The following is a 16,813-nucleotide window of genomic DNA, read 5'->3' as shown; positions in this document are numbered from 1 at the left end:
TTGGAATCGTTTCTAATGTCGTTTTCCCAATCCTCCTTAAAAATTGTTCTATTGGAGGATTGAATAAATGTAATAGAGTGGTTATATTCGCCACCCTCTCACACCCAATAGAAAAGCTACTTCGAATTTTGTCGATGACGCAAGGAATTTTTATTTTATGATTTTTTTTAATTTTCACAACTTTGGAGCATTACTCTGTATCAGGCGAGGGTTACATGGTTTTTCCTCCGGAAACTCGGATTTTTGTACAGATAATGCAATAAAAAATGAGCCTCAAGATGAACTTATGAACTCAGTATAAAATATAGAAACTGTGATTAAAATAGTAATTGGAAAAAAATGCATTAATTATTTATTTTATTATTTTCTCTTTTTTTTGCATTTTAATGGACATCTCATGAAATCAGTATATACGTTAAGTTTGCTGTCTCTTTGTAAGGAATGCACATAACGTCTCTATTTTTCACCCACTTGAAACAACAGATTACACCCCCAATGGATTTGGCCCTACTTATAAAGTATCTTAATTTTGGCTTGGTTGTTTTGATTGCATAACTGGAGAAAGTGTCAGATATTTCTCCTGCAAGTTTCGAAGTTTATAGAGATTTGAACGAGTATTTATAACAATTATGATATAAATTATAAAACTTACCAAACTCAATATAAAGCTTACCAAACTCAATAAATACAAAAATGTACACAAACTTTTACTTAAATAAATATAAATTATATCTATAAATTATAGATAGATGCACAGAATACATGCTTACCTCCTAAAAGACGTGTAGTAATTGCTCGATACTTGTAAATCATTTCCAAAGGCTTTATGGCATTTTCATAGATTTTTTTTAGTTCCTTCAGAATTGATTGTTCAAATGTTCGTTGCTCTTTCTCGTAAACGGTACCAAGTTCATCTAATCCTAGGATTATGTCGATGTGATCTCGTTTTCGATATTCACCTTTTTTGGGGAGAGGAAAGAAATATTCATCTTCATCCTCCTCTTCTTCCTCCTCCTCTTCTTCTTCCTCCTCCTCCTCCTCCTCTTCGTCTGTCACTACTTTACTAACGGTTTCTTCTTCCATTTTCGTTTCTTTAGTTTCTTTGGTTTCGGGCCGCTGAGGGGGTAATTCCTCTTTAGGAAGTTCCTGTGCCATTCTAGCTCCAGAAGGATGGGAGTCATCTCTAGCCTTGGAATACCATATTCAGGAAACAAAATTGTACATACATATTAACCCTTACAGTGAAAGCAACACATTATAATGCAATTAGTAAATAATTTAAATTTTAAGATGTGACTTCATATATTTATGAAGTCATAAATTAATACTTTAAAATAAAGATATTTTCATAATAAAATTTGACTTTAAACATTTGCAATCAGATATTTTTTGTTTCATTATTCAGTCAACTGAGAAATCAGTTTGAGAAACCTCGCCTTGCTCAATCAGCTTCAACTTCTCGAATATCCGCTACCAATTCTAGGTAGAATATCCGAATATCCACTAGTGATGCCGATCACCAGGTAATTCTCCAGTGGGGCAAAGAAAACTTAGTTGATTTCAATCCTTCTAAAACTCATTCCTGTCTTATATCTAGCAAAAAAAGGATTCTTCTGCTTCTATGCTTATCTTTGGTGACGCTCCGATTTCTAGGCAAGATGATATCTCTCTTTTGGGGACTACCCTGACTTCTAATCTCTCTTGCCACAAGCTCATTACAAATATTGCTTCTTCTGCACCTAAAAAACTTGGTTTTCTCTTTCGCTTTCGGCGTTACTTTTCTTCCAAACAGCTGTTCACTCTGTACAAATCGAAAATTCGCCCTACCATGGAATATTGTTCCCACATCTGGGACGGTGCTTCCAAAACCTCTCTCAGGTTTCTAGATTCCATTCAGAAGAGGGCAGTTAGGTTAATTAATGACTCAACTCTAACAGAGTCTCTCCACTTTCTGTCTCATAGACGTATTGTTTCTGCTGCATGCCTTTTCAACAGATACTTCCATGGGCACTGTTCTTCTGAATTGGCTTCTATAATTCACGCTCTCTCTTTCAAAACAGTCCGAACACGTGCTGCCACCAGCCAACATCCATTTACTGTCCAACTTCAAACTCACAGAACCAACTTTTCATCTTCCTCGTTTATTCATTCAACTGCCGTTTTCTGGAACAACCTTCCTTCATACGTATTTCCTGAAAATCACAAGTCTACAGAAGCTCAAGGCTAATGTCAACAAATATCTTCTTTCGTCTTCTCAACCTCCAACCCATGCATGGTACTAAGTACTATAGATCCTAATACCTCTCGTGTTTGGGTTTTCATTAAAAAAAAACAACTATGGAAATCTATTTAATGGAAAGTTGTTAATACGAATGAAGCAGTGAATATTTTCCTAACTTAATGGAAAAGGATTATTGTTTGTAATTTAATTAGTGTCTCCGTTTCGTATATATAAAGTCATAAATTATTCATAATTTCTTATATTAAGTGCGTAAAAAATACAGGAATGATGGAGTTTTTTTTTTTTGCTTTACACCAAAGCGACCCAGGTATTTTGGTGTGAAGCAAAAAAAAGTTCTGTGAATTCTATGGCGTATTTGGCTGTTTTGATAGATAAAAGACCAGTCTTTATTTTTTGTGTAGAGTGGCAGTGGTAAAAAACCGTGCGGGATGCACGGTTTTTATTTGCCTGACGCTAACTAACTTGAATAATTGCAGTGCCAAAAATCTCATAAAATGTGTTCCCATTCTTCATTGGATTTGAATCTAGGGCTTCTCTTGTGAAATCTAACGAACCTAACCACTGCTAGTGCTTTTACTGCCTTATTTCTACTGCCCTATAATATTTAAAGCATGTCCGATATTTCCGGTACTTTTCTGTATTCATTTCCATATGTAATATCCTACTTATCCTATGATTTTCAAAATTTGATCCTATTGGTTCAATTATATCATTAATTTAGATTAACACAGTAAAAATATATGCCTTATGACTGACTTTTTTTTCTTCCGATGTTCATTTGGCATTTGTGCATTGTATATTCCCTTATGTCTTTCTGTATTTTTATCCTATATTTTTCTATCTTTCTATATGCATTTTTTCTTGTATTTTGCTCTGTCTTTCTGTATTTTTTTTCTTGCGTTTTTTTGCCCTTTTTCTTTGGATATTGCATCTTTTTGTTCTATCAACTAAACTTATCCAAAATGAAAAGTGTATTGTGTTTTTTTTCCTTGTTTTTAAGCCACATTACATCTATATATGTAAAATGGCTGTAATTTGCACGTATTCTGTGGTCAGATTTCCTATTTAGCTGGATTAAAAACCGAGGAACTTGGCGGGAAAATGCTTTGCAACCCTCTCAGCTCTCAAAGGAACACTCATGTTATTTACAAGGCTGTTTATAAATACCACTGTCTATAACTGGGATCCTGCAACCTTTCTCATCATATGTATAAGCTACTTTAAAAATAAAAAAAGGTCTCGAGATCGACTTTTCACAATTTTTACAAGTTCATCTCAGAGTATTTTAAGTAATAATGTGCTAGCTATTGAATTTTTATAATAAAAGTTATTATAATTTTTATTATAGAAAAGCACATTAGGTAGGAACATAAAAATCTGCAGTAAACTTAAAATCCTGCTCTCTAAGGTCAGGGCTTAGAGATCGCTTAGAAAAAGCTGACATATTCCGATTTGTCGCCGTAAAGCACTCTAGATATGCTCAATCGGATTCAGCGATGGGAAACTGGCTGGCTGACTAATCCATCTGAAGAAAGGGTTCAAAGGAATTCGTCGACCATCTGAGCTCTGTGTGAAAGAAAATTATTGTCCACGAAAATTAAATTCGGGGCTTATGGTATCGCTGAAAAGTGATAGGACTCAAAGATCTCATCCCTATACTTCGCACAAGAAACATAAAAGACCTCCTTCAAAGCTGTGAAAATCGGTTCCTTCATTCATCATGATACCTTCCTTCGATATCAGACTAAGAAAAGAATCATGAACTCTTTTACTTGATATTAATAGGATAGGAGCGTTATTCCCAGCTACAACAAGTTGTTCTCATATTCTAGAAAAATGCATCAACGTGGTCATGTCGAGAATCAGGTTTAAGGCTGAATATCGACTCATCTGTAAAGAAAACGTTGGCCCATTAAACTTGGCTTCAGAGACGGTGTTATTTTAATCAAGCCAGATACTCTCCTGTGAGAAGGGCTGAGGCGAATGAAATCGCGTGCAGTCTTCCACATATTAGATAGGAACAGATAGTTGACGTCCACAAAGCATTTGCAGCGCCATCTGTGTCAACGAGTACAAATATTATTATTATTTTTTTTGTTTAGTGTTATATTCAGAGACAGTTCATTCCATTAGCGGAACAGAATTATATTATTACTGTACTATGATATTACAGTGCTTCAATATCATAATTAGTTTAAAAGTTGAGACGGCTGATTTGAAAGTGATGGACTGTAGGAAAATATATATTCTAGTAACATTCATTGTAGCATTAAAATTATCATCACTCAGTGCAATACAACCACTTTTCTTATTGCAGGGGTGAAATGGTAAAAACCTATGTTCTGTCTCCAGAAAAATGTTCTGTCATCACCCTTCTCTTCTGTAATGCAGTACGATTCAAATTCAAATTATTATATTAGACTCACCCAGAATTTCCTCTATATATGTATTTATGTCTGTAAATTGCGTGTGTTATCCGATCGATTTGCCTGTTTTGCTGGACGAAAAACCCTCAGTTTCTGGTGGGGGGGAGAATATTGCTATTCCCGGGTTCAAATCCCGCCTGAGACCGACTAACTCAGCTACGGAGTGAAAAAAGCCCATTAAAGTTCCTCGCGTGATCGACGGGATTCGAACCCGGGTCTTTTCCACCCGGTGTGGGGAGGACGGTGGCGATACCACTGTGCTACCCGTGCAGACCATACAGTATGAGTCAGGTCTTTTGAGGCTATGATGAGCATCTGGCGCCGATATTTCTTACATTTCGAGGGAGATACAGCTTTAAAGCGGTTTTCACAGCCGGCCGTTAGGCATTCCACCGTACCGAAACTAAGCAAATCTAGATGAATCGTCCGGATCAGCTGGTGTATAATCTTGCTGCCCATACTCTGCAAGCTAGTGACTGTAGGAAGTCCTAGTAGTGTGTATAGGTGGGAGCGTTGTCGAGGCAACATTATGTCAAGGAGCTGGATATATTCATGCTATGTGTGTGTGTGTGTGTGTGTGTATAAATATCCAAAAATTTCATTAATTTATACAATACGTCTTTCCCCCTCCAGTTTTACTTTACATACTGAACACATCATAACTAGTGAAACTAACAGAATAAACTTATCTCCGAAAAGATCTAAACCTTCCAAAAACTTACTCATTCATTTCACAAATACACGTGGTCTCATTTCTAATACCAAAAACGTCTGTTGTCACCTACAATCTGTCAAGCGCCACTTACTTTTTCTGGCAGAATCTCAAATATCAGTTTCTTCAACCACTGCTCACCCCACTTTACCTAAGTATTCTTTTTATGATTTCTTTCTCTTCAAAGGTGGTACTTGTTGTTGTGCCCACTCTGATATCTTGGGGAAGACGTGTTAGAGTGGCTTGAGGTTCATGCAGTCAATTCAGTCATTTTCCTTCCATCCAATGTCTCCCGATATGAGCCTTCTTTATATCCACCGGAATGCGGTAAAACGTATTTACGGGTACACGGTCCGCCACCTCATCGCTACCAGAATTATAGGAATCATTTATGCAAGTTATTGCTTAAAATTACAATAAGTGACCTTTCTACCTTTAGTTGAAACCATGCCACGACGAATTTAGGCATATGGAGATTCAATAAGATACGCCGTGTGGTTTCTAATATTTTAGTCGGGAAGTGTGCATATATACCGAATAAATAGATGAGGTATTGGAGGCTCTTGTTTATCACGAGGAGAATCTTCTCTTTCGGTAATCTGAACTAAGGAGTTTGATAATTTACCGAAGCCAAAGTTGACGATTCGACTAGCGGCTTAACAACAGTACCGAAGCAAATGAAAACTGCTCCACCGTGTAATGTTTCTTTTAAATTTAACACTGAGGAATAATATTGCATATATTGATAAATTGATGCAGATAATTCACGCATGCTTCCTTCAGCAATGATAATTTTATTTATAATTATTTTTTCATAACTAATGCATTGTTACATTTAATACTGTCTTAAAGTGTAAAGCGTTTTAACTGAAAGGGTTTCAATTAATATTTTATTTGCCCTGATGTTTCATTACAAATCAGCAGACTTTCTTTATGAGAGTACGACTTATTTATTTGTAATTAATACCACTGCCGTGACCGGTATGTTGATGGTTATTGTCAGGCGTCAACAAATTTGTTCGAGCTCTAGGCGCCACGCCACTGCAAAACATTAGGCGGGAGATGGGAGCAACTTATTAAAAAAAATTTTGCAATGACTATGTATTGTCCCCCTCGTGTCATGATATGAACTGAAGATATCCGCGTTTACTTCACTTGTTACTGTCCAATTTATATAATGTTGAATTCTTTTCGGGAATAACTTTGATATATATGTTAAATTAATTATAAATGATAAATTATTACCCGCGTCTTCCTGTTCTTCATCTTCCTCCTCTCCCTCCCCTACTTCTTCATCTTCCTCCTCTCCCTCCCCTACTTCTTCATCTTCCTCCCCTCCTCCTTCATCTTCCTCTTCCTCCTCTCCCTCCCCTACTTTTTCATTGGACATAATTTTCACCTGTTGTAGTAGTGCATGAAAATAAGCTCCATAAGGTAACTCGTGTAATGTTTCCACGAATGAACGGTCTTCGTTGTTTATTTATTTTCCTCGATCAAATACAAATGGAAAAATGCTATCAATAGTTTGGCATCCTTAAACTGTCATAACAGGACTACCCGAGAACGCTCTCATCTGTCTATGTGTATTTTGTCCATAAATTGCATGTGTTCTTTGGTCGATTTGCTTGTTTAACCGGACGAAAAAACTGAGTTTCCGGGGGGGGAATGTTGCTGGCCATGCCTGAGATTGACTAACTCAACCACGGAGTGAAAAAAGTCCATAAAAGTTCCTCGCGTGATTGACAGGATTCGAACCTGGACCTTTTCCACCCGGTGCGGGGAGGACGATGATTATCACCACTGTTCTACCCGCGCAGACCGGCGTCCATGCTAAGCGTCTATCCTACTGTACCTTTGTCGATAAACGTGCCATTCCTCGGAGAGATACCACAGCAATCATAAAACAAAGACTTCAGCCTCAGAGCTGCTAGACTGACCTGGAAAATACTATTCGCCATTTCTTAGTTACCAGTGATAACCAGGCAATCTTAGTTGCCCAGACCTGGTTATCGCCACTCTTTAATTTAACATTTGAGACCGTATCACGGAACAGGGACTTTATTCTTTCTTTTTCTTTATAAGATATCGGCAAACCCTTTCAGTTGAAATGCAAAACGCCTTTAACTTAAATTAAAGATTAATCAGTTGAGCGGTGCTATAAAATTTAGAAAATTCAAATTCAATCTAATTCAAGTTCATATACATTTTGTGATGAAATAAAGCAGTAATATGCTGAAAATATTACCTCTGATACTTTGCTTTCTTTAACTGCAATCTCATCCTCAGAAGCCCTTCTAGCTTCATCTTTAAGTACTGGCACATCTTCTTTACCACTTTCACTTTCTTCTTCATCAGATGCAGGTTGTTCTGTCTCATAACTTTTCGAATCATCTCTCCCTTCCACTTCGTCTTCCTGGTCTTCCTCTTCCTCTTCCTCCTCTCCCTCCCCTACTTCTTCATCTTCCTCATCCTCCTCTCCCTCCCCTACTTCTTCATCTTCCTCATCCTCCTCTCCCTCCCCTACTTCTTCATCTTCCTCATCCTCCCCTACTTCTTCATCTTCCTCACCCTCCCCTACTTCTTGATCTTCCTCATCCTCACCTGCTGCTTCATCATCCTCTTCCTCCTCCCTACCTCTTTCAGTGCTTTCTTGTATCTTTTCTTCCTCCCCATCTTCATTTTCTTCCTCCTCTGCTTCATCTATTTCCTCTTCATCGTGATTTTTATTCCTTGTACTTTCTTTTTCTTCCTCATCTTCATTTGCAGTAACCGATTCAGGGGTAGAACTTTCTTCCTCCTCCTCTTCTTCCTCCTCCTCTTCTTCCTCTTCCTTGGTTTCCTCCTTTTCGTCGTCGCCGTACCCTTCCTCTTGTTCGTCCTCCTCAGCTGCTTCGTTGGCTTCCTCATCTTCTTCCCCCTCTTGTTCCTTTTCTTCGGCTGTTTCTTTTACACGTTCTTCTCCCTCTCCTTCCTCTTCGTCGTCATCCTCTCCCTCTTCGTCGTCATCCTCTCCCTCCTCGTCGTCATCTTCTCCCTCTTCGTCGTCTTCCTCCCGCTCAGCTTCCCTTTCATCCATTCCATTATTTTCCTCTTCGTCGTCCTCATCATCTTCTTCAGTGTCTCCTATGTGATTTTCTTCTTCGTCGGCATCTTCATTTGGTCCTTGAATAGATGGTTTAGTTTCATGTGATTCGTGGTTTGTTACTTCACTTTTATCTCCATTGGTCGTGTGCTCCCAGTACTGTTCTAAAGCAGCATCTATATGTACTCGGCATTCTTTGGCTGAAGGGTTTTTTGCTGCAGAGGCAGGGCTCTCAGTTTCGCCTGCAACAGAAATATATTTGTTATCACTTATATTAATGTATTTATATTTTCTTTTAGACAATATTACAGAGCTATATTAGTTAAAATTTCGTATTCTCTTCCTCCCGAAAATTTTTTAACATTGCTTCCTGGGTAAATTTATGGTCATTTATAAGATGTTATAATGCAATATATATAATACTAATGTTTCTATAATTGCGTTACGCCAACATCAGGCTGTCCATAATAATGCATTTCTCTTTCCCAAAACTAGTCCTTTTTTTAAAGAGGTTTGTTTACTTTATAGTTTTTGACTGGTTTCTTTTCTATACAAGGTTTTTTTTTTTTTTTTTTTTTTTGCTTTTATTTCAAAGGAATTATAAGACTTTCTGGACTTATTTCCAGAAATTCCAGTAATTCCTGTTTGAAATAGCTCACAGTTTAAGAAAATAGAAGCCTGTAAGTATATATTAAGCTATTTTGTTTTTTCGCCAAATCAACGAATGCGATGAGGTATCAATGTATTGTGTCTGTAGAAGACGTGTATTATATGGTCTGTTTTTCCTTGGACGAAAAGTCCCGTTTCCGTGGAAGAAACCGACTAAATCGGCCACAATGAGAAACGATCGCATATAATTCTTCCCATCCTTATGGGGTTTGAACCAGACATTATCGAGTTTTTTCGTAGAAGAAACGAACAAACCAATTATTACAGACACGGCAATTATAGACAAAATGCAATGACGCCTCATAGCTTTAGTTGTCCTGGCGCTTAACACACTACTACCACACGGTTTTGAGGGATATCAGTCGTAACTACTATGCTACCCTCCAAGGGTCTATATTAATCAATATTTAAAAAATACACAATAGACACTTTAAATGAGTTAAAAGCAATTTTTGACTAAGAAGAAATGTCTGATCATGGCTGATCCGTACGAGCATTTTAGTTTTCAGCACACAGAATGATGCATCGACAGGTTGTGAGACATTTTGTACAATAGCAGCAGTCTTCCTGTTATAGTTGGCCATTCTTTCTCCCTCAGCATACTTAACGGGGAACGTGAAGTATGCTGAGGGAGAAAAATTCATTCTGTAGTAAGTTAGGTTAAGTGTGTATATTAAGCGCCGAAGCAACTAAGGCTATGAGGCTTCGGTATATTGTACCTATAAATTGCCAGTGGTCTATTTACCTGTTTTCTGGACGAAAAACCGAAGTTTTCTGGAGAAAAACTTGCTATTTACGCCTGAGATCTACTAACTTCCCACGTTGTGGAAAAAAAAAAAGCCTATAAAAATTCCTCGTGTCATTGACAGGATTCGAATACGAGCCTTTTTCACCCGGTGTGGAGAGAATGGTAATTATATCGACTGTGCTAACGAGGATATTCCTTTTATAATGGCATACTTCATTTGGTTGAAGAATCTTTTAAAATCTGGTTTGGAAGTCATTTTGCAAGTCAGCAAACTTTCTGCTAGTTTTGGAAAAAAAAAATAGCTTTCTCCTGTTTTCTGTTTCTTTCATGCATTTATACTGTTACGATGAAGTGTTCTCTTGTTAAGGACATTCCTAATCTGAAACAAAACATCAATTACCGAGCTTTTCTGAAGCCCTGTAGAATTTAGTTCATAAAAACTGGTTGAAGTTTATGAGTTTCATAAGTTGAAGTCATATTTTTATCAAATAACAAAAGGTTCTCAGTAGAAGTGATGGAGCCTACTTTCCGATTTTTGTATACATGGTGTAAGGGAGTCTATTTCGATGTTGTTTCAAGATGACTGACTGATTGAAAAACATGTATATATATATATATATAGTGGCCTTCAAGATACGTTTGTTTTCCTCCACTTGCTATAAGTTTTATTTTTATCAGACTACAAACACGAGTCCTAAACGGGTGCGTTTAAAATGTGAGTTCTGTTTTTGTTTCACTCTTCACCTTGTCAAAAAGATAGTGGATTGAAACAAAAAGACTCCAACAAAATGGATCGGAGACTGTAAACGCAAAATGTATGCAAGAACACACCCACGAACACGCAAGCACGCGCACAAAAGGGCCACTTATAGAATCGAATTCAAGCTCATGAAATAAGATGCAGACACGCATTTTAGGTACTATATATCACATATGAAAGTTACCTGCTAAAATGATAATTACTTTCCCCAGTTTCTGTTTTTGATTTCCTCTATTTTGAAACGGCTTTTATTACTATGAAATTTAAAATTTTTGCGGGATCTGTTATTTTATTTTTATGGATTATGTGTAAAAATAAAATAAAGAAAAATCAGCTTAAATTCGATACCATGTAGCGAACAACGTGAGCTACAAGTTTGAAAATTTTTCCAAGGCGATTAATTTTTATTGCGTATTAATTATTGTATAATTGATACATAAGAAACATAAGAAAATGCAATTCATTCATAATTAAATCTAAAATTTAGCATTATAAAAGACGATGGTTTGACCGCATTTGAAATATTGTACTAAGGTCCGGATACCTCAAGCAAAAAAAAAGACAAAACTTCTGGAGAAGGCTCAGAGAAGGATGACCAGATTAGATGAGTGCAAATCGATGCACACATGAAGAACGACTTAGAAGGTGTGGACTGTGAAGTTTGAAAACTAGACGTCTAATGGGAGATCTGACTGAGGTGTATAAGGCGTTCAATGGGTTGAGTAAAATTGACGAAAAAGGCATGTTCTCCGTCTAGGTGAGATAAGAACCAGAGGGCACAAATCGAAAATCTCAGGGACAATAGATGATTGGATCTTATGAAGTTCACTTACGTGCAACGGGTTGTCGAACACTGAAATAAGGCACTTAGTTTAGCTAAGTTCAGATCGAAATTGTATGACTACCTTGTAAGAAAGGGAATAGACTGAGTATTTTATGATTATAATTTAATTTTTTTGGCTGATTCAGAAAAAGTTCGTTTCCTTGCATCATTTGATCTAATACTAAAACTAATACTAATTTGTAAAAATGAGGCCCAGCTTTCTTTCAAACATTGTTGTGCCAGTGCCTCCCAGATACACACACTACTTGGATTCTCCACAATCACAAGCTGGCAGAGTAGAGGCAGCGTCATTATACACTAGCTGAGATGCCTAGAGAATTACCAATAACTGTCATATTAGGGCCCCTCGAGAACTAACTCATCTGCTCATGTACAATATGTCCATAAACTGCGTGTGTTCTGTGGTCGATTTGCCCGTTTTTCTGGACTAAAAACCCGAGATCCGGGGGGGGGGGTCCACGCCTGAGACCGATTAACTCAGCCATAGAGTGACAAAAGCCCATAAAAGTTCCTTGCGTCATTGACAGGATTCGAACCCCGGTCTTTTCTACCCGGTATGTGGAGGACGGTGATTATAACCACCGTGCTGCATACCGTAGAGAGTTATCAATAGGTTCGGTTCGGTGAACTATATATCGGCCCACCCGCGAATCCATTTTAGAGCTGTACCGTCGAACTGTAAGGCATATTGGATCTCTCCGTTATGCCCATCATAAGCGCAAATGACATCATACATACTGCTTGACAGAAGGGATGGGCATTGCTGGAGCGAATGAGAGTTGTGTATTAAGCGCCAAAGCTATTAAGCCTATGAGGCACTAGTATATTTGGTATATTATGTGGTCGACTTTCTTGTTTGATTGCAAAGAGGCAAATCGACGAAAAACCCGAGTTTCCGTATTAGTAGTATCAGTAAGGTAACGCATAATGAGTTGCTGCCGCTCTACTCTGAGACTGATGGTATCATTGATAATGTCACAGCTGCAGCCGTTAAAAACGTATTTACTGCAGGAACTCATTATGAAACTGGTACAGTAAAATAAAGCATTATGAAACTGGTACAGTAAAATAATAAAGCATTATGAAACTGGTACAGTAAAATAAATAAATAAAGTATTACTGCATTATTTTTATTGAAAAATAATTTCGATACAATGAAATACAATGAATGGAATTTTTCATTGTACTAGTGTACAATGAAATAATTCGTATAAAATATATTATAATAACATTAAAATTATTGGTCTATGGTAACTGAAATAAGATATATAATTTTGACACTTAAATGATTTTAATTCCCGAATGAATACTCCGTCGATTGTTCCATTACGTGTATTATTTGACTTAATATCTAAATTAAAGACATCTTTCATAAATTTACAAAACTTCTTTCCAGCCTCAGAATTTAATTCTAGATTGAAATCACCAGCGAGAACTATAGGTATACGATCCAGTGACTCTCCCAATAATTTTGCACCTTCAATGGAATACGGCATCAAATTCTTGTTTATCAATTTTTGAATTATATCTAACGACATCGGAATGATGTATATTTATTTATTTATTTATTTTTTTTTTTTTTAACATATAATATACACAACAGGCATTCACCCAGTTAAAGTGTATAACAGAACAAAGGTTGTACAAAACATAAAAATAGATGGTAGACTAATATACTTTGTACAATGGAAACGGGAAAAGTTCAAGTCACAAAAATAAAAAAGATATTCATGACGTCAAGTCCAGCTCCATGAAGACTCGCAGAAAGCAGTATGCTGCAGTAGACATCATCACACACACACACGAATTAAGGAGGACATCTTTAGCCTAGAACTCATCCGTCAATCGGTCAACGTACTCCAAATAGTTCTGTGAAATTGTTTCTTGTTCACAGCCATATCCAATTCAAACTTGTTCATGAGTGCCAATGTTCTTTTGAAGAAGGAGTTCCTGGATATCTCTAATCTGGAGTTACCGATGTGGAAAGTAGTCTTCTTTCTAGTAGCCACCACTGGAGCGTGAAGGTCAATATGGCACAGAAGATCCGGCAGGTAAGTTGATCCAGCGAAGATGTGGTACAACAGTTTTAAATCAAGAACAGTTCGCCGAGTTTCCAGAGATTGAAGCTTGAAGTAGGAACAGAGATTCCGGTAGAAGATTCTGTGGTAAAACGTTACGTCTGGAAAGATAGTGGATAAATTTCATCTGGAGCGATTCTACTTCTAGCGCACAGGCCTCTGTGCGCTAGAAGAGTTACTGCTGACATCGCCCTCCTAGCCAAAGTAATCACTGGAATTTATGAAGCATCTGATATCCTGAGTAAAATAAACTTCAATGCTCCCTGTAGACAAGTCAGGAACCTTACACCGTTTCGCCTTGACTCTGCCAACACGGACTTAATGAAGTTCAGTCCACTGAACAGAATCAGCAAATCAGCAAATGACTCTCGCATTGACTTCTTTGACAACTCCCAATCACTGATGAACTCCATCCACAAGTTTGCCTCTTCACTTAAACTGCAAAGTGACTAGCTCACATCTAATTATTGTAGCTTATTATTTGTTATATTATTTTTCTATTCTCTAACGGATTAATTATTACTTGTTTTACCGGTAACTTAACTTAATACAATCCTCTTTTGTACATATGCTTTATTGTTTGAATTTGTATCAATGTTTATCGTCCTGTAGGATTTCACATTATTGTTATTATGTTTATTGATCTGATCTCAGATACACTGTTAATGGTTACCTGTTGTGTATCTTTTTATTAATAAAATAAAAATAAAATAAATAAATAAATAAAATATTTGCTGTATCAAGTATGCATAGTGTGGGTCCCATATAGGAGAAGCAAACTCCACTATAGGGAGTATAGTTGTCTTAAATAGGAGCACAGAGAACTGAGGATCTTGAAATCTGCACGTCTGCCGTTTAATGAAGCCAATTTGTTTTTTCGCTTGGCTTAATATATTCCTAACATGTTTTTCAAACCCACATGTAGCGGTAAAAGTAACTCCCAGATCTTTAACTTCGTCAACTCTGGAAATCGGCATCTCCTTGATGTAATATTCATTAACTAAAGTCTTAGTTTTCCTCGTAGCGGCAAAGGAAATAGAGCTGCACTTCATAGTATTAACCTCCAAACCATTCAAAGCAACCCAATCAGCAAAAGAGTTGAGAGCAGTCTGAAGGTTAACTGCATCATCTTGACTGCTGATAGGTGAATATAGTTTCACATCATCGGCAAACATTAATATCTTGATACCACCTCTCTCAACAAATTGCGGTAGATCGTTGATAAAGATGGTGAATAAAAGAGGCCCAAGAGATGATCCCTGAGGTACTCCTCTCGATGGAAAAAATTCCCTTGAGGCTTCCTGTCCGATGATCACTGTATGTTTTCGATATGAGATATAACTCATCAACCAGGATAATGAAGGGTCAAGTATTCCATAGTGGCTTAGTTTTTGAGCAAGTTGATTATGCGGGACACTGTCAAAAGCCTTAGTAAGGTCTGTGTAGATCACATCAACCTGTCCCCCGCGATCGACGGTGTCTAGAACCTGTTGCCAGATGGTGAGAAGATTAGTGGTAGTTGATCGGCCCCTGGTGAAGCCATGTTGGCAGTCGCAGATGAAGTGATTAAAGTATTCCATTAATCGGTGGTGAATGATAGTGTCCAGAATTTTTGCCAGCGAGTTCATAAGGCAGATGGGACGGTAATTCTCTAGTGAGTGGTTTGCACTTCTCTTTGGGATAGGAATAACATTAACAGTTTTGAAGTGAGTGGGGTAGATACCAGACTTAACGGAAAGATTGAATATATGCAATAATATATATTTAAGTTGTGGAAAGCATTTCTTCCACAAGATAAGTGGAATCTTATCTGGGCCTGCAGAAAAATCTTTTGTTAGTTTCCGAAGCGCTTGAATGATATCGTCTGTGTCCACCGAGAGATTATTCAGTGTATCATCCTTAATGACTTGAAATTGATAAGCTGAAGCAGCAGTAGCTGCTGTTTTCTCTGAAAAGGAGGAGAAAAAGGTCGCAAAAAGATCTGCTTTAGTTTTGTCACAGGTTATAGGCTTGCCATCGGAATCAGTGATCCTGGTTCCTATTGAGCAGTTATTAGAATTAATATATGGCAACGATGAAATTAGATTCACTATTGAATTTGCACAAAGGTCCACAAATGTCTCTGATTTCATCTGTTACTGCTGTCGTATTGCTGCTATTACGTTGTGCAAAGATATGTGTTGTACTAATGATAGTTGAACCCTTCACGTTGATATATCACAACACCACGACTACGAACATCTGACCTTTTAAATTGAGTTACACATTGGAATGGTTTAAGTAATATATGCTCATCATTATCCAACCACGTTTCACTTAATATCAATATTTTGGATTGCTGTAAGATTGTGTCCGTTTCGATATCTCGAACTTGGGCCCGTAAACTTTGTACGTTCATTGACGATATAGATATACCACTTTGTATGAAATCTTGCAGTTCATCCTGTGGAGACGGTAGCTTACTTATTATTTTTCAAACAGTCTAGTTCAGCACGAAGTTCTATATTACTAGTAGCTTTGCCGTGGTGAAATGTGAAATCGTCGTGAGGATTTGTAATATATAAACCTTGCAAAGTGTAATACTGTATATAATCCTTGCAACGCCATGTATACAAGTTGCTGTTGATGATCTTTCTCATAATTATATACAACTTTGCCGAAGATCCCTCCTTAAAATTTATGTATAGTCAAAGCACAAGTACATACTAAAGGAAGTTGTGTACGTCTACATGTTATTTTCCTATTGTTCTTGAATGGAATCGTAGTTGTTCGTTTTATAATAGGTACGGATTGACTAGGTAAATGTTTATCTTTCGCATATTGTTTATAACGAGATTGAAGGTTATGTCTTATTTTTGACTCAGGAAATTTCATCCATACTCGTTTAACTGTTTTGTCGTCCTCAAATTCGAAATATGCTAAAGTACCGATTACCGATTGCACCGTTTACCAATCCATCGACCACATCTATATTTGTAATAATCATGTACAGTTTTCCTTTCAATAATAGTAGAATATATGGACGTCCTGCAGTTTCAGTCACTGATATTTTATGAATTTTATTTCGCATACTTGCTAATTGTTCTTCAGAATGATATCCGCTGTATAAATCTTGTGCAACCACTCATTCTCATTCTCACTATGCTCATTCTCTCCCTTTCCCCCCTTTCTCAATGCTCTGAGACGTAGCAGGCATACTAGTACTTGTCAAATGATAGTCAACAAGGAAAGAGGTTACAGCAACGAAGAGTA

At 37.2% G+C, this 16,813-nt stretch overlaps 1 protein-coding gene across 1 annotated transcript in view; it reads right to left on the bottom strand.

The window, feature by feature from the left end:
• Positions 1-16,813, bottom strand: part of LOC150079678 (uncharacterized) — a 95,286-nt gene that overhangs the window by 23,037 nt on the left and 55,436 nt on the right. Inside the window, exons 2-3 of the mRNA XM_090382758.1 lie at positions 7,626-8,704; positions 771-1,188 (exon numbers count right to left, since the gene is read on the bottom strand). Coding sequence (XP_090238884.1) covers positions 771-1,188; positions 7,626-8,704 — 1,497 coding nt within the window. The remainder of the gene's footprint in view (positions 1-770; positions 1,189-7,625; positions 8,705-16,813) is intronic.

Source organism: Mastigoproctus giganteus, chromosome 10, assembly GCF_048544385.1.
Source record: "Mastigoproctus giganteus isolate SK-2022 chromosome 10, ASM4854438v1, whole genome shotgun sequence".
NCBI classification, from domain to species: Eukaryota; Metazoa; Arthropoda; class Arachnida; order Uropygi; family Thelyphonidae; genus Mastigoproctus; species Mastigoproctus giganteus.
The sequence above is the reverse complement of the archived record's forward strand: the minus strand, read 5'-3'. Positions and strand labels throughout refer to the sequence as shown.